The sequence below is a fragment of the Lissotriton helveticus genome, chromosome 12, assembly GCF_964261635.1.
Source record: "Lissotriton helveticus chromosome 12, aLisHel1.1, whole genome shotgun sequence".
Classification (NCBI taxonomy): Eukaryota; Metazoa; Chordata; class Amphibia; order Caudata; family Salamandridae; genus Lissotriton; species Lissotriton helveticus.
Window position 1 is genome coordinate 786,276,372 of NC_136073.1, and position 25,243 is coordinate 786,301,614.

Sequence of the window (25,243 nt, forward strand, 5' to 3'; positions counted from 1 at the left end):
AACCTAAGGCATTTTTTACTCAATAAATAGCGACTTTTTATTTCCGAACGAACACAAACGAATAACGTTTACGAACGCTGTACAGAAAACCAGGAGAGACTTTTCAGCTACCTCAAGTACATGTCCCTTCGACGACTGAAAAATATATTAACTGCCTGCTTGAACATAAACAGACTTCGTAAAAGAAGTGCCCCTCTTCAAAGGCCTCTCGACCACTGCAATTTCGACCGTACAAACTCGAGGAAAGTATAAACCTGGAGAGTAAAAGCGCAAAGCTTCCAGCGGTTTACAAAACAGAAATGAGTGAGTGGAGCTGGTGCACCTCCCAGAACCTCTGCGGCGCGCGCCTGCCTCGACTCCCAGATGGAACACAGGCAGCCTTTCCTGGCCTCCGCCCTGCAGGATCTGCGCGCGCGCCACGTCAGAGCGATCGCGCGCCCTCCCGCCGCTGAGCGCGCACGCGCCCCTGGAGCCCGCTCCGCTGGAGGCGGCGATTCGAACTGAGACTGAGACTTCACTTCCACCCGAGCTCTGGAGCCGAGCGGGCGTCCGGGTCTGCGGAGGCTGTCACCGAGGGTCCCCGTGCGGCTCACGCAGCACGTCAGTGAGCGACCCCCCTTGCCAGCTGCAGCCTGGACTGAAAATCACCACTGCACTTTGGGGCAACTCGGGCCGTCACTGAGGACTTCCCTACCTGCCACCGAAGACCACCTCCCTGGAGCCCTTCGCTGCGTGCCTCATTTTTTTTTACTACACTCTTTTCTAACTCCGACTTAAAATTTTTTTTTTTTAGCTTTGTCTCTCACTGGGTGCCTTAGACATAATCCCCACCCCACTTCTATTTCGTATGTTATCCCCACTATTTTAATCCAGCTGTTTTTTTTTTTTAAACCGCACCTCCCCCAATTACTTCCCTCTGGATTTGCCACAAGTTTTCTTTGTTTACGTCTATGGGCAGGTAATTTCATCCACCACTTTCAGGCCTATGCTGGGAGCCCCGGCTAAATAAAAAGGTCTTGCTTACCCAGGCATGCCCAAACCCCCTTGGCTTACAACAAGTTTCCCTTTCCCCTCAATTACCTCTTAATATACCCAGTTTACTCCAAGAGACACCTAGTTTGTCCAAAAACCTCTTTAACTCCATAAGATACATGACTTAAGAGAAGACCATTGGTAAACCAGAATGGTTTAGATTAGCACATCACCCCTCTGCTCTCTGAGATGACTTAAAACTCTAATTTGCTTCATTCCCTGTCGCTCCTGTGTTCACCCTCAACAGATCCTCTGTTCAGTTTGTTTCCAGAGTGTGGAGTCCTACTTCCCTTTGACTTTACAATGCTGCTGTGGGCCTTCCTGGCTGGGCTGGTCGCCCTTCTGTTCCTCCAACGTATCTGGTGGCCTCATCTGCCTGCAGACCTGGCCTTCTACCTGCGGCTGATGCGCTGCATGCGGGAAGTCAATTCCTGTATACGCCAAGGAGTGTGTACCATGGTCCAGCGGTTTGCGTTGCGTGCTCGTGCTATCCCTAACAAGACCCTCCTGATCTACGAAGGGCGTCGCTTTTCATATGGCCAGGTGGAGAACTTAAGCAACCGGGTGGCCAATGCCTTGCTTCCCCAGTGCCGCAGCGAGATGCCTCCTGGCTCTCAGGAAGGACACCCTGGCACTTTGCAATCTGGAGACACCATTGCCCTGCTCATGTCCAACAAGCCTGCGTTCATCTGGGCCTGGTTTGGGCTGGCCAAGCTGGGCTTCATCGCTGCCTTCCTTAATGTCAACGTGAGGCACGGTTCCCTCCTCCACTGCTGTCGTACATGCGGTGCCAAGGGGCTCCTCGTTGGAGAAGGTGAGAGCTGGGGTGGCGCGAGGGATGCCATTTGCAATGTAACAGTAATGGGACACTTTTACATTTTAAACATTTATTTGTGAATTTCAAACACCAACCAGTCATGGGTCTGTAACTAACACTGATGCATATTCAACCTTTAACATGCGCCCTGCTGACTGTCTTCCCTGTTAAAGTAGCCTATTAGTAGATCTCTTGATGAAATAGAATAAATAACATTGGTATGTGTGTGTATATATATATATATATATATATATATATATATATATATATATATATATATATATACCCTTTACACAGTACCTGTTGCCTGGATCTAATCAGTTTGTCTCCCTATGTAAAGTTTTAGTTTGACTCAGCATTGTGTGTTGTGCATAGTGAGTGAGAGAAGTATATTACATTGCTTATGGACTGGTATGATATTCTGTCCGTTATCTAGCTTTGAAAGTCAAATTTGAAGTCCACAGGTATTTTAATTTTAAAAAGTGAGGTTTTCACCAATGCATAATATTTTTCGGATTAGAAAATGGTACCTCTTACACCGATTGGCACTTGCACTTTCTACTAGTTTGCCATTTTTGTAATAAGTGAATTCATTCTATTTGTAATACTCGGAGGAAAAAAAATTGAGCCAGTGAAGTGATGTTGCCAAACGACAAAGACTTTGAAGCACTGAGATTCGTTTCTGCATAGAATTACCTATTTGCACAACAGTAGTAAAATTGTTGCTCTGTGAGTTTGTTTTTCATGATTGCTGCGCTCTAATATTCATTTTGTTTAACTAGTGAGTACTTGAACTTTTATTATTTTCTGCTTAGCCTTTTTACAGCATGCCACTCTTGGTAATCAGGTCATCTCAAAATGATGTGCCACATTTCTTGGTAAATTATTACTTGTTCGCTGAATGGCTGGCAGGTAGTGAGTTGGGTGTAGGATAGCAGAGAGGTACCACCTCTGATAAGGAACCAGTGCCTAGACAACTTTCACATCACCAGTGTGGCTGAATACACAGAGTGCATGGCAGCTGAAGGAAGAGGATCTACTAAAAAAAAAACCACCAAAACTAGTTAGTTTTCTCTTAACCCGGCTATATTTACATCGCCACCTCAGGTGCTGTATAAACTCAGAGTAGATAAGACAGCACGGCAAGGAGAAGCTAACTGACCGAGGTGTACCAGGACTTGAATGATGTGGTGGGCAAGGTGGCATAGCTCATGTTATCAACAACTTTATTGTTCATCATATTATAAAGTGTACGTTCTAGTGAGGGCACACATCTATAAAGCGCTAGAAGGAACGCCCAAAGGCATCATGATGCTTAAAAAGTTATACGGGAACACACCATAGAACGTTCTTGCTTGTAATTTCTTAGTTTTTACACAGTGAAAATTCAACAGTTTAACGTTGTGAGAACATTTTTTGGCCATCCTTTTTGCTGAACATTTTAACTTGGTTACCAGCCTAATTCAAAGTGACAAAGCCGCATAAATGTCACGTTCAGTTTTGCCTACCAAGAATGTTCAGAGAGATGAAACTAATAAGAAACAAGAAACTGTACGGGGGACCATGATGAAAGCAGGTGGCATTCCTCAACACACATGTTGTTTCCATGGCATACAATGCGAATTGGACTATAAAATACAACTGAAATAAACTCCTCCTTACTCTAGAATATAAAAAAAGTAGCATAGCGAAAATTAGTTTCAATACTAGTTTGTTCAGGTTTGCATATAATGTCATTCTGGTGTGTGTTTTCTTTATTGGGTGAAAGTCCATTAACACGCTTCAACCTTCTCATTGGGTTAATCTCGGTGTTTTATTTTGGAAACTGCTGCTTTGAAACTCCGAATTGTTTGCTAATTACAAAAGTACCAAAGTTCAATGTCCCAGGGACGAATCCCTCACCAGCAGAGAGCTCCCCGCACCAGTGCCCCTGATTCACCTTTGCTTTTTGAGAAGTCAGGCATTGACCTGTAAACTGGTGTGGAACGAGTGACGTTTTCTTTTGTTTGCAATCTGCGTATTTTGCATGGAGCCGGTTTTAAAACATAGGTGCATGGGCATTCAACACGTCATAGCAGAGGACTTTTTCCTCCTAGATCATGGGCTAGTCTCAAGTTGTGATGGGTGTAAGGAGTGAAGAGATGTAGTTGAAGTGAAGTCCTCTCCATTGAAAGACAAAAAGACCTGTAAGGCAAAGAGTGTCTGCAACATGGAGATCGACAAAGATACACGTGTTATTATACCTGGCAGAGGAAATATGACTATATGTAACTTCTCTACTGGTCAGGGTTTGCTGGTGGCCTAAATATGGAGTTTATGGTCGAGGCAACAGTAACGATTAAGTGCTGATTTCAATGCGATGAAACAACTGGGTCTTCTTGCTGTGCCCTTGGGCTGTCAGCGGTGACTCAGCAGTTCCTAAGCAAGAAACTTGTTCACCATTGGTGTCCTAAGGCCTTTGGTATGATTGACATGTTCAAAAATGCAGTAGGCGCATTTTTTGGGTCTTGGTAGCCCAGGTGTAGCATGGACGAAAAGTTAGTCTCAGTCTAGAGGTGGTGCTGGATTAAGAATTTAGAATCGGTATAAATCAGTCAAGATAACGCTGAACGGTCAATGTACATCCAGCGCTACAGCTAACAAAACATAGGTTTTCGTTGTTTACATTATAGGTGAGTGGACCAGTTAAAATGATGACTAATGCACACAAGACGGGTCTGGCATCCTCTGTGGATGAGATATAAATCCAGAGTGTTATAATGGCACTACTGTCTCAAGGCTCATCAACGATGTTGTAGAAAGCCTTGTGACTCGCATCAAACGTAGCATACTTCTTCTCATAGCAGACACCCGGGGCAAACAGCTGCCGCCCAGTTTACTGGAATAGGCCGACTCAGGTTGGTTAATTAACAGACAACAAAAAGTCTCACAAATCTATGCAGGTTTCTGTTAAAGGGAGGACCAGGGTTTGATTACAATATTTTGTTCATGGCACTAGTTTGTACCGGAGCAGCTCTTTGTATAACCAGATATTGTTCACAGTCTGTAAAACATAGATTTTTTTTCTCACCAGCCCCCTGGCTGTTTCATCGAGTCAGTGCATATGCTTGCAAAAATGCTGCAGAACCGTACTAAACAGCAATTCAACATTCATGAACATCCCGGCCCCCATCCCTTGAGGGGATCGGCATGGCCTTTAAAATGCTGGTGCATTTGTACACTCCACCCTTGTTGATTTTCTGAGGACCTCCTTCAGAAGCAAGGATGATCGTGAAGAGACACCCTTGTTTTCTGGGAGGTATTCCCAGGCACCATCAATACCCCATTCTAGAGGGTGCCCTAAATGGACACACAGTGTTCTACCTCTAGAGCCAAGCACAGCTAGCTCACTCCTTGATGGTCAGTTATCCTCTGTACCCATTTGATACTATCTTGCAGATGCACGCGCCACATGTCCAAGCCCCATGCCACAGTGGAGAGGTTCGCTTAACTACCTAGGCAGAAAATATTGGTCTGAGTAACATGATCTGTAGAAAGACCCTCCTGCCCATCTTCAGCCCTTACTGTAGTATGGAAGTGATAAGGTACTTGAAAAGAAAGAACTTACACAAGGGCACGTACTCAAATATTTGTATTCTTTGCAAACTGACTTCAGAGACCAGTTTTTACAATGTTTCTCTCTGCTATTTAATCGTAGCCAGGTTGCTCAGCAGGCATGGCCAGAGGTACACAACTTGATACTTGCAAACCACCCACATTCTAACGGCAAACTCACCATCCAAAGAAATCACTGACACCAGTTCCTTTACTGTTGCCAGGAGCTAAATAGAAGATAAGGACAAAACGTATCCACTTTAACCTTCAAAGCCCATATGCCAACATTCATAGAACCCGCTGAAGCTCAGTTGAAAGTTTAGTTACTCTAGTTTTCCAATTGAGGACCTGGAGAATAGGTACAAGGACTGTCTTCTTTGGTAGACTGACTGAATGTCCAGGGTTGAATCCTGTGAACACCAACCTATATATGCACACAATTAAGACAAGTTCAGCGTGCCTGTTGTATCACCCTCAAACTGTTGTGGTTACACCTATGGAGAAAAATAAAATTGGTAAGTATCTCTCCCTCTGATAAGCTGACTTATTCATGTCAGTACAGGCAAGTTAGGCAAAATCTGTCATAGATTTTCATATCTGCAGGTGATGCAGTAGAGTCCTGTCGGATCCCCAAATCTGTATACTCAGTCAATTATAGATTGCATTGTATTTGTATTTAGTATAAACCAATTGTTCGCACATAATGTGAACAAGAATGATTGTAAAACCTATGAAACAAGTATTATGTCGATTTAGGGCAAAGGTTAAATAAGCCACAATCATAGTTCATCACCCATCTATAACTAGCTAGTCTAATCCCTAGCTAAGTTAGTACCAGTTGTCTAACAGCATGGGTATATCGGTTTACAGTCGTATTCCAAGTCATTTAGTCTGCTCATGTACCGCAGTATAGCGCTAGGTCTAAAGTCGGCTTTCCGTACTTTGGCAGTCAGTCCATGTGATTAACCTCAGCCCAAACATCAGCATCTTGTATCCTGTGCGTATATGTATATATGTTCCCTGAAGAAACCAAAGGTTACAGGTACGTTCTAGTTCGGCTCAGATTTCACTTGTACAAAACCATTGAAATTCAGCAGGTATAGTTACCTGAGCTAACTATAACTTATGCCCTCGCAATGCACTGCTTATGACCTCGCATATTACATCACTCATGACATGGTCAGTGACATCACTGATAACACCTCAAAATACATCACTAATGACCTCATCCAGTGAGCGTGAGTGTGTTCTAAAAGATCGAGTTTTAAACATATGTATACTAAGGTACTACAACTGTTAAATTATTATTATACTTTCTGTGCTACTGAGTGATACTGTTTCTAACAAAATATGTGAACGTTTGTGGATTGTATCTGTGTGTGAGTGGGTGTCTGAGTGCCTGTGTGGGTGTATTAGTAGCTGATGAGTGTGTGTGTGTGTGTGTGTGTGTGTGTGTGTGTGTGAGTGACTGTATTGACGTGTAAGTGTGTGTGTCAGTGGCTGTATGGGTGAGTGAGTGGCTGTCTGCGTGGCAGTCTGCATGGCTGGATGTATGAGTGTGTAAGTGACTGTAGGGTGAGTGAGTGGGTGTCTGACTGCCTATATGAGTGAGTGGCTGGCAGTGTAAATGGCTGTATGGGTAAGTGAGTGGCTGGTTAAGTGAGTTGGTGCGTGAGTGGCTGTATTGGAGAGTGAGTGTCTGTGAATGGATGTATGGGTGAGTGAAGCGATGTGTGAGTGCTAGATGGAACTGGATGTGTGAATGAGTAGGTAAATGATTGTGTGAGGGCTTGTATGGGTGAGTGAGTGGCTGTGTTGAGGCTTTATGGTAAGTGTGTGTATGAGTGGCTGTATAGGTGAATACGTGAGTGTGTGAGTAGCTGTATGTGATTAGCCTAACTATAATGTCCCTGTAAGTTTTGCTTTTTTAAGTGACAGTTTTTTTGAATTTTATTTCCTAAATTTAACTAACCACTAGCATTTTTCAGTGAGTGGGTGTGTGATTGTCTGAGGGCTCTCTGTTCTGCTGTCTCCTGCTCATTTTTCTGCCTCTGTTTTACCTCTCGGTGGTTTCTCACCTTTATTTTGCCTCTTGCTGCTGGTTTCTGATGTCTATTTTGCCTCTTTCTGCTCATTGCTGACCTTTATTTAGCCTCTTTCTACTCTGTTCTCACTTTTATTTTGCCTCCTGATGCTGACTTATGATCGTTCTACTAGTTTCTCACCTTTTATTTTGCCTTTCTGCTCATTGTTGCCCTTTATTTTGCCTCTTTCTGCTAGTTTTGCACCTTTTATTTTGCTCTTTCTGCTGGTTTCTCATCTTTATTTTGCCTCTTTCTGCTCATTGCTGCCCTTTATTCTGCTTTTTTGCAACTTTTCTTTTGCTCTTTCTGCTAGTTTCTCACCTTTATTTTGCCTCTTCTGGTCCTTCCCCCGGACTGCGGGAGAGCCTCAAGGCCCCTACAGTCCCAGCCGGCCCCCACTTCCTGTGGGAGCTGGCATTGCTGTTGCGCAGAGGGAGCTGCTAGAAAGGCAGAAGCATTCTGTTTCATCTCTTTCCCTGCCGCATGTCTGTGGGCAGGGAAAGAGATGAAACCTCTCCAGGACATAGCAGGAGCCGGCCCTAGGTGGTGGCGGTCCCTACGTCCATTATTGGCTCCAGCGGGGAGGGGGGGCGCACTGCCCCTCTCCTTTGATCTGAATGGGCTGGCCCCGGGTAGGTGGTGGTCTTTGGGCCGAATATGGCCCGAGAGGGGGCTGCACAGCCTCCTCCCAGTTTTAATTTTAATATAGACCCCATGGAGGTGGTAGTCCCCGGAACCCAAAATGCATGCCCCCCCCCCTTAGTTTTAATTTAGCCCTGAAGGCTTAAAAGAGCCCCTCGCAGTCCTTTTTTATTTTCTTCTTTATTTTTTAACTCCTTCTCCATTGCAAATCCAGCTTTTTCTACTTTCGGGGCCTCTACAAAGAAGCCTAGGGGGGTCAGGGTATTCCTACCCAGCCCCCTTCTCTATTTGTTTTTTAAAAAGATTTTGGGGAGAATCGACTGAAACAGAGTCCCAAGATGGTTGCCAACACTTTCTGGTTGAAGAGTTGGCAGCCAGTCTATATTTCAGCATGGAGACTGTCGGTTCCTTGTCCCTAGATATACAATTTTTTTTATGTCTAAAAATCTCTGGAAATTAACATTGGACAATTGGCGAGCGCTGTGGGGGAGGCTGCAAGCAGGGAGGAGATCGCCCTGGGAGGTCCTGCTGCATTGACCTGCATTGACCTGGTGCCGTGAGGGGAACGGCGGAGGACACACTAGCGCCACACCAGTGCCATCATCCTGACCGCCGCGAGGGCAAGGGACCACATCCCCCAGGTGCCCCGGCGGTCAGGTGACGTCAGCGGAGCGCCCGGAGGCGCGGGGAAAAGGCAGGGGAGCCGAGCGCTGTTTGCGAGCGCTGTGGGGGAGGCTGCAAGCAGGGATGAGATCGCCCTGGGAGGTCCTGCTGCATTGACCTGCATTGACCTGGTGCCGTGAGGGGAACGGCGGAGGACACACTAGCGCCACACCAGTGCCATCATCCTGACCGCCGCGAGGGCAAGGGACCACATCCCCCAGGTGCCCCGGCGGTCAGGTGACGTCAGCGGAGCGCCCGGAGGCACGGGGAAAAGGCAGGGGAACCTCTCGCATCGCGAGTCGCGCGCGGGAGCGCCGGGCTAAGCCCGGGCAAAGGGCGGGCCCTCTACGGCCCTCATCGGACATAGGAGGACGGGGACGGGCCACTCCCTTTGGCTGTTTGTTGAGGTAATTTACCAACTCCTATTACATACCTACATGCCCAAGTCCAAAGCAGGGGATATGCCCAATACAATCCCAGATGATATATTTGCTCATTCATCTTCTTCCTTCCCATGGCTGGAGGACTTAAATAGTCTGTGCAAAGTCAAATATGTTCCAGCAGCACTTTCGCCCACGCGAAAACGTAGCAGCTCACTATTACCTACAAGGGAGCTGAAATCTATACCTCTCAGGGTTACCCCTGCCAAAAGGAAGCTTGAGGGGGACAAAGATAATGGGATTCTTACTAAACCTCAAATATCTGATAAATTTGCTGTAAGTCCAATTCCACCTTCAATTAATTCTCCTTCTACTGTGCCACCTGATGCCCATCTGGACGATTTGCAACCATCTCCCCACCAGGCCCTTCTGACCACGATCGAGCAACTGTTGAAATCCTTAATATACCCTTTGATGGACAAAATCAATACACTAGAGAATAAACTCACGGGGCTGGAGAACTCCATTGACTCTCTCCTGAAACCATCAGCCCACGTCGTTACTACTGATTGCTCGCCGACAACCGCCCATACAAATTTATCTAACCCGATTATTCCTCATGATGCGGCGCCTATTCAACCATTAATAACCACTTCCTTGTTGCCTACCAAACCCAAAGGCCCCTTGAAAGTGACTACACCACGTTTTATTCCACCTAAACACGTCCGAACCACCCACATACATTTACCGCCTGAAGCAGCGCCTTTTGTATTAGTCCTATCGGGAGTCCCTGAACTTACAAAAGGCAAAACTGAGAGTCACGAAGAACTTATGAACAAGGTTAAGTTCTGGTTATCAAAAAATAGACCTCTGCCTTACCATCTAGATGGCCGCATAATAAGTGTCCGGAGGGTGGGATGGCTTGGACCCCTTAAAAAAGACATCTTGGGGGACTTGATCCTGATTCGATTTAGGAGCAGACATATTGTGCCATATTTGCTGACATGGCTACCTCAGAACAAAGATGGTCTTATTTCCATTTGGGACCTATATGACTTTTATCCTTACATGCCCTATAATCATTCAACCAGTACACGGGGCTTTGATAACATCCCAGTGGGCAGAGGAAACCATTTTAATAGTTTTTCACTGCCTACTAATTGTCCCAAACCGTGGTTTTACAGCCCTTTGTGCTGTAATTATTAAATCTCTTTGGAATACTGTGACTTATAACGTTGCCTAAAGATAGTGCAAAGTACGTCTAATACGTTAACTGTGTAAAACTAAAGTCTTCTGGAGATTTATTTAATTTTAAAATGTTTTTGAATGTATTGTTGTATGTGTCTGTATGCTTTTATGATTTTCATGTTTAAAATCGAATAAAGCTTATTATATTATATAAAAACATTGGACAAACATCTTTTTTGACCAATCCTCTTTTTCTCGCTCCCCGCTTAATGGATTGCCCCGAAAGTTTCTATGCACAACGAGAAGTACTGGCTCACTCTTTAACGTAAGTTTTGTTAAGATTTGTCAAATGGCTCCAAAGATGTACACTTTTCTTATGTAAAAATGGTCCTAAATATGCCTACCTACTGGCAGTTGCCTGTAGGATATTTAATGAATACATATAAAATGTTCTCACCCACACGCGGTGAAGAATGAGCCACTCCATAGCAACATTTCTCTACAATACTTTTTAGATAGCAAAAGACAATGACGCGTTTTGACCCTATAGAGGTCTTGATCATGTGACCTCTCCATCTTGGTGCGTTTTTAACTTGTGATACAAGATGGGACAACAATAGGCATAGTAGAAAGACTGCCTGTTATAAAACATACATTACAAGGGAAATAAAAAACATTTACATCCATTATCGTCTCCCTCTAACTTATTTCACATTGTAATTTACATTGACCATTATTTCTTGTTAGACAAATTAATACATCCGTAAGTCAACATTCATAAGGCTGAAAGTAGCCTATTGATCTGATCTCAGTCTCAAAAAACACAAATAGTAGAAAAGAGGCATTATTCTGTAAGGCTAAAATTAGCCTTTTATTCTGTACTATGTGAGCCTGGTAGTTGCGGCACAATTCGTATGAAATTACTATCTTTAGCAATTACAAATACAAAAATCATAGTAAATCATTCTCAAGGCTGGCAACAGGCAAATATTCTATTGTACCTTTCAACAAATTCAGTCATGAAGGACATGGTGTATCCATATTACATGTGTAGCCTTCTTCCCATTCAGAGGTTAAAAAAGGAAATAAGACTTTTGGCCTTTAAGGCTAAAAGTAGCTATATATTGTGCCTTAATTCATCAATCAGCAATATTGTATCAGATTGCCCAAATTCCCGAAGTATCTATAAAGTCCGTTCCATACGTAACATTATAAATATCCTTCTCACAATGCTGACCTCACCAAAAGGGAGAAATTGATCCACGTCTACGTACTTTCTCTCCAGTGGAGTTAACTCTCTTTATCGTTGCTATTCTCAAATCTTCCACGGTTTATGCCCACATACCCAGTAGTAAAACAAATATTCACAATGGTTAAACAGATTCCAAGCAAAAAGTAAAAAAGTAACTAATGTAAAATGAGACATCAAAGCCTAAAGAGAGCTGAACATTTTCACATACCCCTGTGTTTTCTTACATCATTTCACATCTACATTTTCACAAAAACAATACACAGAAAAAATAAAGAACTCCACCAAAAAGTATCAATCACAGGAGGCTTACTCCGTTGCCTATCTCATAAGTGGGAGTGCAATTTCTTGTCGGCATTCACCCCCATTGGGTGATGTAACCAACCTGTAAGATTAGTTTTCATTCAAGTCTGCGTATTGGAGTCACTCTGTACTCACCTGTCGTATGTTTGGGTACCGAATCGATGCCCAAAAATGTGGCTGTCGTCCATTGTCCGTTATGTACCTCATTAAAATGTTTGTCTGTGCTGTAACTCTGGTCATTGTGGGTGATGGCTCTTTAATGCTCTAATAGGCATTTTTGTCTGGAAATGTCAATGAGCCAATATATCGTTTGTCACAAGGACATGGGTTGGCATACACCACAAAAAGTTTTGCATGTAATCACTTTAGGAATATGCCATTTCTTATTTATTCTTTGCAAAGTGATCTCATATAACATAACATAACATGAGTATTTGTAAAGCGCACGTTCACCACTACGGGCATCTTGGCGCTGAAATAACAGATGTTTATTGTTACCCAACTCAATGGTACTCATTTTATCAACCCCAAATGGATGAAAGGCTGAGTGGACCCGCCGGGATTTGAACCTGTGACCATGAGGTCGAACACAGGCCCCTGCAGTAGACGCATTAGTCCACTGAGCCACCAGACATATACGTTGGTACTATATTTGCAAGCTTTGCATCTGCCTCACCTGCAAAAGGGCTTGCCTTGTTTGTACCAATTAGTTGCTTTAGGCATTAAATGGCTGTGTCACAATATGTCTTTTAAAGACACATTTTTCTGATTAGTGACTGTGGGGGTATTCCCAATTTTTTTCACTTAAGATATGATCCTGTGCTAGAATATCCCACCTGTTTCTCAAAATTCTCTTCAGTTTGTGGGGGGGGGGGAACAATGTGCACTTTGTCATGGAGATGACTGCAATGTTCAGGTTCAGAGAAAATGCAAATAAAAACGGTTTAAAAAAAAAAATTCTGTTCAGTTTCTCTGCTTTGTTAGTGTATTTAGTGATGAACCGGATGGGTTCTTCCCAAGGATGATATGTAACAGATCGAGGGAGAAACAAATGCAGGTACTATGACCTTGTTTACTTTTTTGTTTCAATGCTCTCCGTGGGTAATCTCTGGCTCACAGCCTGGTCGTCATCTTCTGTTTCACCCTCTGATAAGTATGTTAAGAAATGCAATTCCTTATAGCGCTGAGGTATTTGCTGAAAGGGATACTCCATCTAAAGCTGGACTGGTGGAGGCTTGATGCATGTAGAATATAGTTTCAGGCTGTCTTTATTTTCCTAAACAGTTCTGTGTTCAAGGTTCCATCTACAAGTGTCAGTTGAATATCCAAGAAATCTATGGTGTTCTGGCTAAACTGAATTGTGAATCTCACATTCATATTGTTCTCATTCAATGCAAGTCCAAAGACATTCAACTTATTCACATCACTACCCCATACAAAAAATACACAGTTGATGTACCTCAGGCAAATGCTGATTTTCTCAGTCCAAGGTGTCAGATCGTCGCCCCTGCTCCTCCCATCAGCCTACCCTCAAATTGGCATAGCTGGGAGCAAAGCGGGTGCCCCTCGCAGTCCGCTGTATCGGTTTAAACAAATTTTCTTCAAACAAACAAATGTTTTCAGACAAACATCTCAAAACCATGTGTATGTGTTGTAGATAGTTGATGCTTCTGCCCTGTAGGAAATACTTGCAGGCATTGAGACCATTGGTGTGTTTAATTCTCTTGTAGTGACTCTCTACGTCCAAACATACCATCCACCATGTTTTCTCTCGATGGAGATCCTGTACTTTCTGGATACAATTTTTTGTATTCCCCACACAGGAATTCAGACTGGTTACAAGTGAAAACAAAAAATGGTCAACATAAGTAGATGTATTTTTAAAAGACAATTTTTAAAAGAAACAATTCGCCGTCCTGGTGGTTGTTAAGACTTTTGTGGACTTTAGGTAGCAAATATCAGGTAGGGATAGTGGGAGAATTATTTTTCAGAAATTGTAACTCGTCCCAATTCAGAAGCTGGTTCTTGTACAACCCCTGCAATAGGTCTACATACATCAGTTGTAGGTTTCTAAAATATGACCTGTCCACTTTAACATAGCATGCCATGTTACCTAGCTGTCTATGCGCTTATTTTTCGTAGTCCTTCCTATTCATTAAAATCACATTACCTCCCTTATCGGAGGGTTTTATCACCAAGTTTTGATGTTTACTTAATGTAGTTATGGCTTCCCATTAGGGTTTGCTAAGGTATGCGGAACCTCATCACAAAGTTTCAAGATGTCATTTGCGACCACCTCACAGAATACATCAATGTTATCTTTTGGTGTTGGTGGGACATATTTAGATGGTAATTTAAAAGATATCACTGCGAGCCCCTGTATCAATTATACCAAATGAGTGGGGCGATTGAGTTACAAAAGTGTGATCAAACGGGTCACATAATACCCCAAGCATAGTTTCTTCCCTAGAATTGCCTAAATCATACAAACATATGAAGGGTCTCAATGTTACAAAATAATAAGTTTGTTCTTTTTCTTACTTGGCAGGCCAATGTCTAAGCAGGTCTTCTTTGGGGTTTCAGGGCATTAACCTTGTAAAGCTTCAATTTGCGAGCAAGTTTATATGAATCTACTCGCAATTGTCCATAATCCGTCAGCATGTACAGACAGAAGGACAGCCCCAGTCTTAGAACTTCCCCCTTTCAGTGAGTTCCCTTTTAGAGAGGTTTATTACAGTGAGCTGGGATGTGGTTTCCTTCATTATGGCTTCTTCTGTGCTCGGTATAATCTCACTATAGGGGGTTTAAAGGGAGGAATTATTACCATACACGGTACCACTCCATAGATCAGAACTCACAAAAAGGTAACCGGATGGCGGACCCAAGCTCCTCACCAAAGAATCAAAGTGAGGGGGGCGCAGACGCACACATGTGTTAAGACGAGAACCCTCACTCCTAAGGTGACATGCTTCATCATTGGGCTTCCTCTTGCACATTGGGACTGCAAGGTACCCAGTTTGGGCTACAACTCCCCTGCAGGAGAGGAATGTGATGTGTTTTATGTCATCCAATGTAGAGCAGAGTGCAAACACATTTATAATGTGAATTAAAACTATCTTCTGGTTGACAGAGTCAATCCTTTATTGATGGCCCCAGTGGATATATTAAAATAAGCTCACTGAGAATAGGGATATAGACGTTCCCTATTCGGATAAGGTCAACATGTTTCTGCCTCGTTAGACCGAAAAGGCTCTTAGCATTTTTCAGGACTGTTCGCTTCATCACTCCACCTAATGTGTGTGAAAATTATATTTGAAAATTACCATCCTTTTACTGGTATGGAAAATATCAGTTGTACCAGCCAGTAGTCCGGTCCACATTCTGTAGGGATATAAATACACACTTCAAAACACAGCATGCGTTTTTACAGTCCCAATTTGCAAAACACCAGTGTGTCCCGCTATCACTGCAAAAGTGTATAATCTTAAATATAATAACAACAAAGAGAGGGCGAGGAAAATAAAGGGAACGCCCTTCTCCCAGGATTAAATCCGCAAACAACAACGTAGACGGACCCAATAGGGGATCAGAGTGTGGATCAATAAAGGATTGACCCTGTCAACCATGAGATAGGTTTAATTCACATTAGAAATGTGTTTGCACTCTGCCCCTCACTCTGCCCTACATTGGATGACATAAAACACCTCACACTCCTCTCCTGCGGGGGAGTTGTAGCCCACACTTGGTACATTGCGGTCCAAGTGTGCTAGAGATAGCCCAATGATAAGCATGTCAACTTAGGGTGAGTGAGTGTTCTCGTCTTAACACGTGTGCGTCTATCCCCCCCACTCACTTTGATTCTTTGGTGAGGAGCTTGTGTCCACCATCCGGTTATCTTCTTCTGTGCTCGGTCACGTCTTCCCATGCTGATGTTGCTGTCTTTTCCTGCGTTCCCATCGTTTCTGGTTTTGGAGATATATATATATATTCTATAGATCGTGGAGTGGTCACTTCGTGCCAGGCTCCTGCTTTTCTGCAAAGGACCATGAACAATTCCTTTGTTCATATGATAGAAAGTACATAGAAACTTCTTCTCTTTGTCCTTCAGGACAGAACTTGCATGGTAATCTCTCCTTGTTGGCACGTTTCTGCTGCCGTGTTCATTAAAGAGCTTGAGAGAAAGGTAAATGTCCCCATCTCTAGCCTGTTAACCTGAGCCTCAGGAAAAAAAGACAGTCAAGCACACATTTTATCAGGTGCACTATTTGAATGTGTCTTGATAGAAATACAAGCCATCCCTTTTGTCTTGTGTGCATGCTTTCATTATATACTGCGATGCATAAAAAGTGACTACCATGCATTAAGGGCCAGTGTTGTATGTAATATTGTAACAAATATAAAAATCCATACTACGTGACACATCAAATGCCAGAATGAAAGAGGCAGGACGGCAGACAGAGCCATGGGCGGGACGTAACAGTGTACACATACGCTGGTGTATTCAGCAGGGTGCGCCAGCACAGGCCTCTGTCCCGATTCTTTTCTTGCTTCTGTGTCCTACAGTCCTCTGAACTTGGACTCTCCTACTCCATGAGCAGATCTCCAATTGCTGGGCCCCATGTTCGATTCACAGAGCCGGGTGGATTTGTCTGTCTTGCCCATGGCAGGCCACCTCTTTCGCTTCCACCTTGGTTACAGCTGCTGAAGCACATCTGCAAGTCTAGGCCGACTCCTGGTCTCAAGGTTCCTGGCACCCGAGTGTCCTGAAAAATGTGCATGCATTACTCCATAAAATTGCACAGCACTTTTTCAGAATTACAAAAGAGAACTAAAGGGTGGATGATGGGAACCAAGGGTTCTCCAAGTTTACACAGTGCTCAGTCACTGGAGTAGCCACCTTGGAAAATCAGGTGGTTCACCTAATAATTCAGGTTCCTCCACAGGTAACAGAGGAGGTAGAGGGAGGAGATGAAGTGGTTTCTGTTGTTTAGTCATTCTTATAGGTGCTTTGTAAGGGTTTCTGTCACTTGATGACTCTTTTTGTCTCTTCTCGCGTCTGCAGGAATTGGGTGAGGGGTTCCCTACTGTTCTACTTGTTTCCTGTGTCCTACTCTTAGCAACCTTTGAGCTATGTTGGAGCTAGGAACCTAAACCCAGAAACAAATAGATAAATAAATCAGGCAGGGTAAAACAGGATTACTAATGATGGGAACAAGTCATAATCTGATGGGGGAGGATATCAGAATGGGTGTCAATCACCTCAGCTGTTGTTCACATTGGATAACAGTCACTAAGTCATTCCAAAGGGACAACAGTTATATCGTAGCTGTAAAATATAAAAACACAGAGATGAATGTCACACAGGGTTTCATCCTCTTTTGTATGCTGTCCTTTAGGCCTATGGCTATTCTGCATCCCTAGAGCATCTTTCATTCTGACCACAGTCTCGGTGCCTTAATGTCTTCTGACTGCTAAGGTCTCATGTACTTGCCAGGTTTAGGCGCGTGTCATTGACCAACCTTATCTATCCAATTCTTTAATATTTTCTTGTATTGGGCTTCTGGTGAGTGCACTTCTCAGGATTATGATGTGTTTTTCTCTTTCAGCCATTAGATGGAGACCTTGAGATCAGGGGTTTGGTCCTCTTATCTCTTTCTGGTTGCTGTTTCTGTGTTCTTCATCTTCGTCTGGTGTGCATGGCAGTGAAAGAGGGGCTGTTTTCTTTCCATCTGTCGCTCTCATCTCTCGCCTCATCCTCACCGGTCCTTTTGACTTGTTAAGAGAGCAGACACCTTCTGAAGTTCACTTTAGAGGTATTAAATATTTTCTTTGCTGTTTGGAGCAGTTATATTCCTTTGTTTCTCAGAATCTCGCCCGGTATTTTTTTTCTGCCTTAGTGTATCAGGAAGTTCGACAGAGATTGAATTTGGGAGCTTTTTTCTTATCCCACTCATTTCATTTTTGCTTGGCGAACAGAGACATCCATTACTGCGCTTATCCAATTTCTGTTTAATTGCGTTGGACATACATTTGTCCCCTCTATTTGTAAATCAATACTTAGTGAAGCGTAGGACCCTACTGCATAGATGAAAAGGCGCTGACAAACGGGCGTGAATCTGGCACTGTTATCAGACATTTTTGTCTACAATTATACACATGAATGTCCTGTTATGGGAAATGAAATCGTCTCAGGATTTAAAGGTTCCTTCTTGTTGGCAAATTTAGAATCAATCTTTGAAGCTTTGCATTAACTTTTAATGGAGCTAAAAAAAAGTATAATTGTGACAGCATCATACTGAATAAAGCTTTGTTTACATAGGATCAGTGTGAATTAAATCAGCCCTGGGTGATCTACATGTGTAGCGCCTGTGGGAAAGGAGTCTCAGAGACATAAAGTGAATTGACTACATCATTTTTTTCGAATGTGAAGCCGGGATTCAGAGCCCAAACTCCTGCTTCCAAATTTTCTGTAGCTGCTAGCAAGAGAACAGCAAATCCGCTCCAAGCTCCCCTCCATGTACTCATAGGCTCATGAAAGAATTCCCTCTAGAAAGGACACAGGAGTTTCCATTACAATTGGGGGTGGGGTCGCCTTAGGACTGTGGTAAGTGTAGTTCGGAGTTTCCATGCCAAACATTTCTGGGATAGTGCGTCTTTTTGAGTGGAACCCCGCAGTATGGTCGAGATGCCCCCCGCCTGACCTAATCGAGTCATAATGTGGTAAAGATTACATTGGCGTTACTTTCTTTAACCTAAAATGTTAAGTTCCAAAAAGACCTTCTTTTTCTTAACTGCTGCTGATAGGTGCTCATACTTCTTTGCTCAATGAATGTGTAAGAGTCTATTGGACAGAGTTAGAACGATCGGCTGCAAAACCAAGGACTGGAAAGATAAATATAATGATATTTGGAAAGGCAAGCGGCCTTTCTGTTGTATACATCTGTAACTCAATTGTCGCAACTTTTTTGATATAATAGCACTTCTTTGTTTTTTCTCAAACCGTGAAATTCACAGATTTTTCATTTGTAAATTTACACTGTTGGCTTGAGGAGCTCAAGTTTGAAAAGGACAGTAAATGCTCTAAAGCCAACCATGAGTTGGAGTAAGAAAGTGGTAAAAGTCTGAAACAATTGCTCCTTTTCACAAACTGTTGTCCAAGAAAGTAGCCTTGATCACGTTGAGCTCACCTTTGCAGGGCAAGCAATTGCCCTTCCCAGTGGTGCTGTTGGAACAAGGTGACGCACTGTAGCATTGTGAGGTTAAGCTTTCTCTTACCTGCGGCTCATCGCAATAATACGAATGCTGTTCTCTCTTAACTGACCTGGCAAAAGTAGGTGGAATCTGGGCTTTTAAAGATTGTGTAGTTCCTGCTCATGTTGGCAGCCTTGGTTGCCCTTTCATTGCCTTTCCTCGTTCATTGGTTGTATTTGTTCAGCAGTGGGCAGTGTCTTTGCCTGTTTTTGTAAATAAAAAGTGCACGGCTACTGCTCATGTGACTAGTTATTGATTTTTGTTTTTTTCTTCATTTTTTTGGGGGAGGCATCCTTTCACTTATTGACCACGATATCTGTCTGGCACTTTCGTCATAGAAGGTCTAGTAATCCATATAATGCGTGTTTGCACATGCTGAGCATTTCTTTGCCCTTATGGCCAGCCTGGTGCTATGTAGCTGTCAAAATGTGGTGGTAGTTATTACAATTATAGCTTGTCTGTATATCTCTAAAATGCAATCACCCATCGCACCAAAAGGTGCTGTATCCCATAGCTTGATAACTGCACCTCAGTGATCATTAACACAACATGAAAATACATCCTAGATAAGCTCAAAACAAAAACTCCCTTCCATTCCTCACACAGTACGCAGTGTATCTTGCTATCATGTGGATAAGTGCTTTAACAACCCCACATGCGGGAATGCTACCATAGAAATTGTTTACTACCCCTTTAGCCCTTTCTGAACCTACATAACCTGTTTTATTCTGATTAGACTCGAGAAAAAGTGATCAAGAAAATGAATATTTTGATCATTCAATGTTAAAATGGTATAAGAAATGAATGAAAAGACCTGTGATGATTGGAGGTTTCACAGAGGTGTAATACCAGTTTCTATATGAAGGTCTAATGGTTTGCCTCATCTTGATGGTGAAGATGAGCCTGTTCCATAAATGGCCTCTAAAAACCGCAAAATATTTTTCCTTTTGGACCTGCAGTGTGGTCTCTGGCTGGGTAGTAAATTTAACTAGAGGAACGAAGGGATTGTTTAGGAGGTAGTGCTTTTGCTAGCCAGGTACATGTCATTTTCAGTAGTCTTTCCTGTACCTTCTAATAACTTTTATGCTAGAACTGCAGACGTTTTTACACCATTTAACAGCAGTTATATATAAACCTCTCTAAATAATTATTTTTTGTTCCACTGATTTTTCTGACAAGTCATGCGAATACCCCAATTAGGTTGAAGCCTAGAAGACAGCGCGGCTGTCTGGTTTGCTGTAGACATCTTGGGTACATTCGGGAAGCTTCCCTGGGTGTGCATTCCGCCCTTTCCTTGCCATTGGCTTACTGGTTTGTAACTCACATTTCCTTGCTTTCTATTTGCTGGCTCTATTTGTTTTAGTCTGTCCAGCTTGAGTTCATTGCTTCCCTTGCCCAAACACCGTTTGCTGTATTCTCCCACCTGTACTGGATTTCTGTAAAGAGGCCTTTAAATCTTGTTCTTATCTTGTCTCATCTGCTGTGCATTCAAATTCAGAGGTCAGATGTCGGCGTCTGTATTTCAGCTAGCTTGTTGTTTACCTTTCTGACTTGGACTTCAAAATGAGAGGACTTATGTGACAATCATGCAGGCTACTGAGAGAGTGTTTGTGGAAGGCTGTACGATGTTAGCACGCAATACAATTTAAAAGTCTGTTAAAGAACTGTGCTGATATTTCAGACTAAAGCTGAATTAGAAAAGCACAAATGAAGCAAATTCTTGGGTAATTGTGAATATTTTAATACGATCAAAATAAATCCATACACTAGGTGATTACATTTTCACACATTATCGTTTGTGTGCTGTTTACTTTTACCTCTAAACCTGTGTCTGTTCCAATGTAATGGTAATTTCAAGTGAAGATGTGTTGTCTGTAATGGCAGTGTTTTACTTCACCATGCATATTCCACTCTACTCCTCTCCACCACGCCGTTCCACACTCTAATATGCACCACTCTACTCTACGCCTCTCTACACCACTCTACTCTCTGCCAATGGACTCTGTCTCACACTACTTGTACCACTGCACTCTTAGTCATGGTACTCTCTGCCACTCTACTCTGTAACACTGCACTCTGCCACTCCACTCTGAGCCAGTGCACTCTACTCTGTACCACCCCACTGTACGTCAATGCACTCTGTGTCAGTCCACTCTACGCCACTGTACTCTAACTTGCATCACTCCACTCTGAAACAATCTACTCTGTGCAGCTGCACTCGGTGCCATTGCACTGCGTCACTGCACTCTACTCTACGTCACTGCACTCTACCCTGCGTCACTGGACTCTACTCTGCGCCACAGCACTCAACGCCACTATGCGGTACAACACTTTACGCAGCTGTAGTCTAAGCCATTGTGTTCTACGCCACTTGTGTCTACGCCACTCTGCACCACTATACTCAATGCCCCTACTGTCTGAATGTTCCTCTGTACCACTCTACTCCACTGCACTCTACGACAGTCTACTGTGCAACACTGCAGTCTCTGCTACTGAACTCTGCCTCACTACTCTCCACTTCTCCACGCCACTACCCTCTATGCTACTGTGCTCTACACCACTGCATTCTACACCAATGCCGTAAACAGCATTTTACTCCGAAACATTGCACCCTACGCCACTGCACTCTACGCCCACTACTCCGCACCACTGCACTCTACGTTACTATAACATACTCTGCAACACTCTACCCCACTGCACTCTATGCCACTGCATGCTAAACCACTCTACACTGCTCTACTCTGCGCCGCTGCACGTCATGCCACTGAACACTATGCCACTCTACACCATTGTGCTCTTTCACTGCACTCTGCCACTCTAATCTGCACCACTGGACTCTGTCACTGTACTCTGCGCCACTCTGCATATCTGCACTCTACTCTGAAACAATCTACTCTACGCAACTACACTCCGTGCCATTGCACTGCCTCACTGCACTCTACTTTGCGACACTGCACTCTACTCTACTCTGCGCCACTGCACTCTACTCTGCGCCACTGCACTCTACTCTGCGCCACTGCACTCTACTCAATGCCACTATGCGGTACAACACTTTATGCAGCTGTACCCTAAGCCATTGTACTGTATCTCACTGCAGTCTACACCACTCTGCACTACTGTACTATGCCACTACTGTCTGACAGATGTGGAATTTAATTAAATATCTACATGTCCATGGGGCAGGTTGCTTCATAAATCTACTTGTCCTGTAACAAAATCTTCTTGTCCCTTTTGTGCCATGTAATGCGGCAACACATTATTGCAGCAATCTCACTATAAAAGAGCTCCTGAAATAGCCATCTCTGATTATGCCAGGGCTCCTTCCATAGGAGGGTTTGAATACTGGCAATTCCCTATGTTGCCATGTTTCCACAGATCTACATACCGGGGCTGGAGGTAATGGTAAGCAACAGTTCCAGCGTTGGAAGGCCTGTTGAGACTTTGCAAACCTACTAACTTGCATGTTTTAAGGGTTTTCAACAACTCTTCTTAAATCTTCTCCTATACTGAGAAAGGTTGGAAATGTACTCCTGACAATGGCAGACATAAAACTTCTTCCAGGATTGTGTAAAAAGTGGTTGGAGGGAAAGTGAACTTGCAAACACTCAGATTTTTGCATGAGCAAATCTACACCTGCATATTTGCTCATGCTAAAATGCAGTTCACAGATATTTTCTAGGAGTACTATTTCTAGGCCTACTTCTGTAAAGTATTGTGAATTCATGAAAGCTGCATATTTGTACTTAATGCAAGGACATGGGTGCACTTATGAGACTTTATTTAAAAATAGGGTCCCTAATTAGTGATAGCTCATTCTGTTCTTTCACAAGGAGCATATCGACACACTCCGTGCTAGGAACTACTTTGGCAATGTGTGCTTTTTGAGACCAAAACAATTTTTGCTTTTGCCAATGTTTGTTATAATGGTGAGGGCCCGGCAGCTCCCACCCAAGTAAGCTTTTACAAAAACCATGCAAAAACCAGTCCCGCATGGACAAAACCAAAAGGCTGACCAACAATTTTAGGCCTAGTGGCTTTGCCAAAGCTCGTTTATTTTTATGTTTCTATAATCTTGTTAAAACTGGTTACAGTGATTTTCCATTATGAATATTTTGGGGAAATACTAGCATACATCAACACATTTTACTAAATGACACTGCAAAGAAATGGTACCTAACATTTTACAGCAGTTTAGTAAAATGTTTTTGCATTTGTTTGTCAACATTTTATTTTGAAAGCAAAGAATCCTCAATCTTGATTTCAAGCTTCTGCAAATATTTGCATCTAATCAGCGAGCATTCTGGGAGCGTTACACATAGCCTCATATTGCTAAATATTGAAAGCGTGTGTACACATTTTATACTGGAACCACTGTCGGTAGTGCAGTCTGAGCTTACAACATTTACTTAGAGCTCTCACACTAATAATAAAGGCTTTGCATTAATGAACCATAAATACAAGTTTGAACAGCATTAACACATGGACTCAAATATTACCTTAACTGCAGGCAATGCCTTTCCCTGATCCATAATGTGATACTGTAAACTGGCCGCCAAAGGGTTTGTGCTGTAGGGGGTAGGGCCTACTTGTCCCAAGCCCTACTGAACGTTATGCCACTCTACACCAGTATGCTCTGTCACTGCACTCTATGCCACTTGACTCTAATCACTCTGCATCACTCTCCACACCACTTTAATCTGTTCTGCACCACTGCACTCCATGCCACTGGACTCTACACCACTGCACTCTACCATGAACTGCTCCACTCTACACCACTTCAGTCTACTCTGAAACAACCTACTCTACATTACTGCACTCTACGCCAAGGCTTTCTACTCCACTTTACTCAAAACCAATGCACTCTGCGCAAATCTACTGTATGCCACTCTAAAACACTACTCCACTCTACGATGATTTATGCAACTCTCTCCGTCACTCCATGCCACTTGATTCCACTCTATTCTACAACACAGTACTCCACTCTATGCCACTTGAATCTACAACACTCTCCCCCATATGCCATTACACTCTCCTACACTACTCCACGCCACGATAAGCTACTCCACGCCACTCCACATCACTCTATGCTACTCTACTCTCCTACACACTAGCCCACCTAACTCTGCTCCCTTCTACGCCCTTCCACTCTACTCCTCCATGACACTCCTCTCTACTCTACATCACGCCACTCCATAACGCTCCACTCTCCTCTCTTGACGACACTCAATGCTGTGCCACTCTTCTTTACCCCACTAACTTTTAGCCGTGTTGAACAGCAGTAACGCTAGTGTACAACATGGCTAAACACATTGGCAAAGTCAATAGACCTTGCATAGCTGAGACCTTTTGGATTTGTCAGTCCTTGTTTTTATTGACTATGCCTCTTGCCTACCATTTCTTCGTTTCATCAGACTAACTCCTTCTTTGGGGTTCCCTGATCACCATCCTGGGGTGATCTGGTACATACAAGTGAGCTTTGGAGAAATTTGTCTTTCAGGGTAGATTTGATACCTCGTACCTAAACCGCAATTTTTGAAAAAATAATGCAGTACACAGTGTCATTCTTATCCAATATGCAGTTTTGTTTTGAGAAAACCCGTCTCACCAAAGAGATCGGAGAAAATATATTTGTTTCCTTTTCATATTCGGTCGCCAAGGCTAAGTCGGAGACAGAATGACTTTGTTCTCTGTTTTCTTACTTACCCGGCAAAAACAAAGTGAACTCTGTTATATGACACAGGTTGTTTTGAACACTTTAATGCAATAAATACCACTTTAAACCTACTTAGCAATGTGAATGTGCGATGACAAGCAGACAGGTGGCTGCTGTCCCACACTGACTCCCAGCAGAGCACTATGCAGACACCTTTCTGTCAGTGTCTGTTTTCTCTAATGCAGGCTTCTCCAACAAGGCTCTACTCCACTGCATGCTACATCAATGCTCTCTTCACCACTACACTGCATCACTCCACACCACTTTAATCTATTCTGCACCACTGCACTCTATGCCACTGGACTCTGCACTACTGCACTCTACCCC

The 25,243-nt window shown here is 43.3% G+C and overlaps 1 protein-coding gene across 1 annotated transcript in view; it reads left to right on the top strand.

Annotated features, from left to right (window-relative positions):
• Positions 1–509: 509 nt before the first annotated feature.
• SLC27A3 (solute carrier family 27 member 3) overlaps positions 510–25,243 on the top strand; it is a 262,972-nt gene continuing 238,238 nt past the window's right edge. The window contains exon 1 of the mRNA XM_078669844.1: positions 510–1,846. Coding sequence (XP_078525970.1) covers positions 1,336–1,846 — 511 coding nt within the window. The 5' untranslated portion in view covers positions 510–1,335. The remainder of the gene's footprint in view (positions 1,847–25,243) is intronic.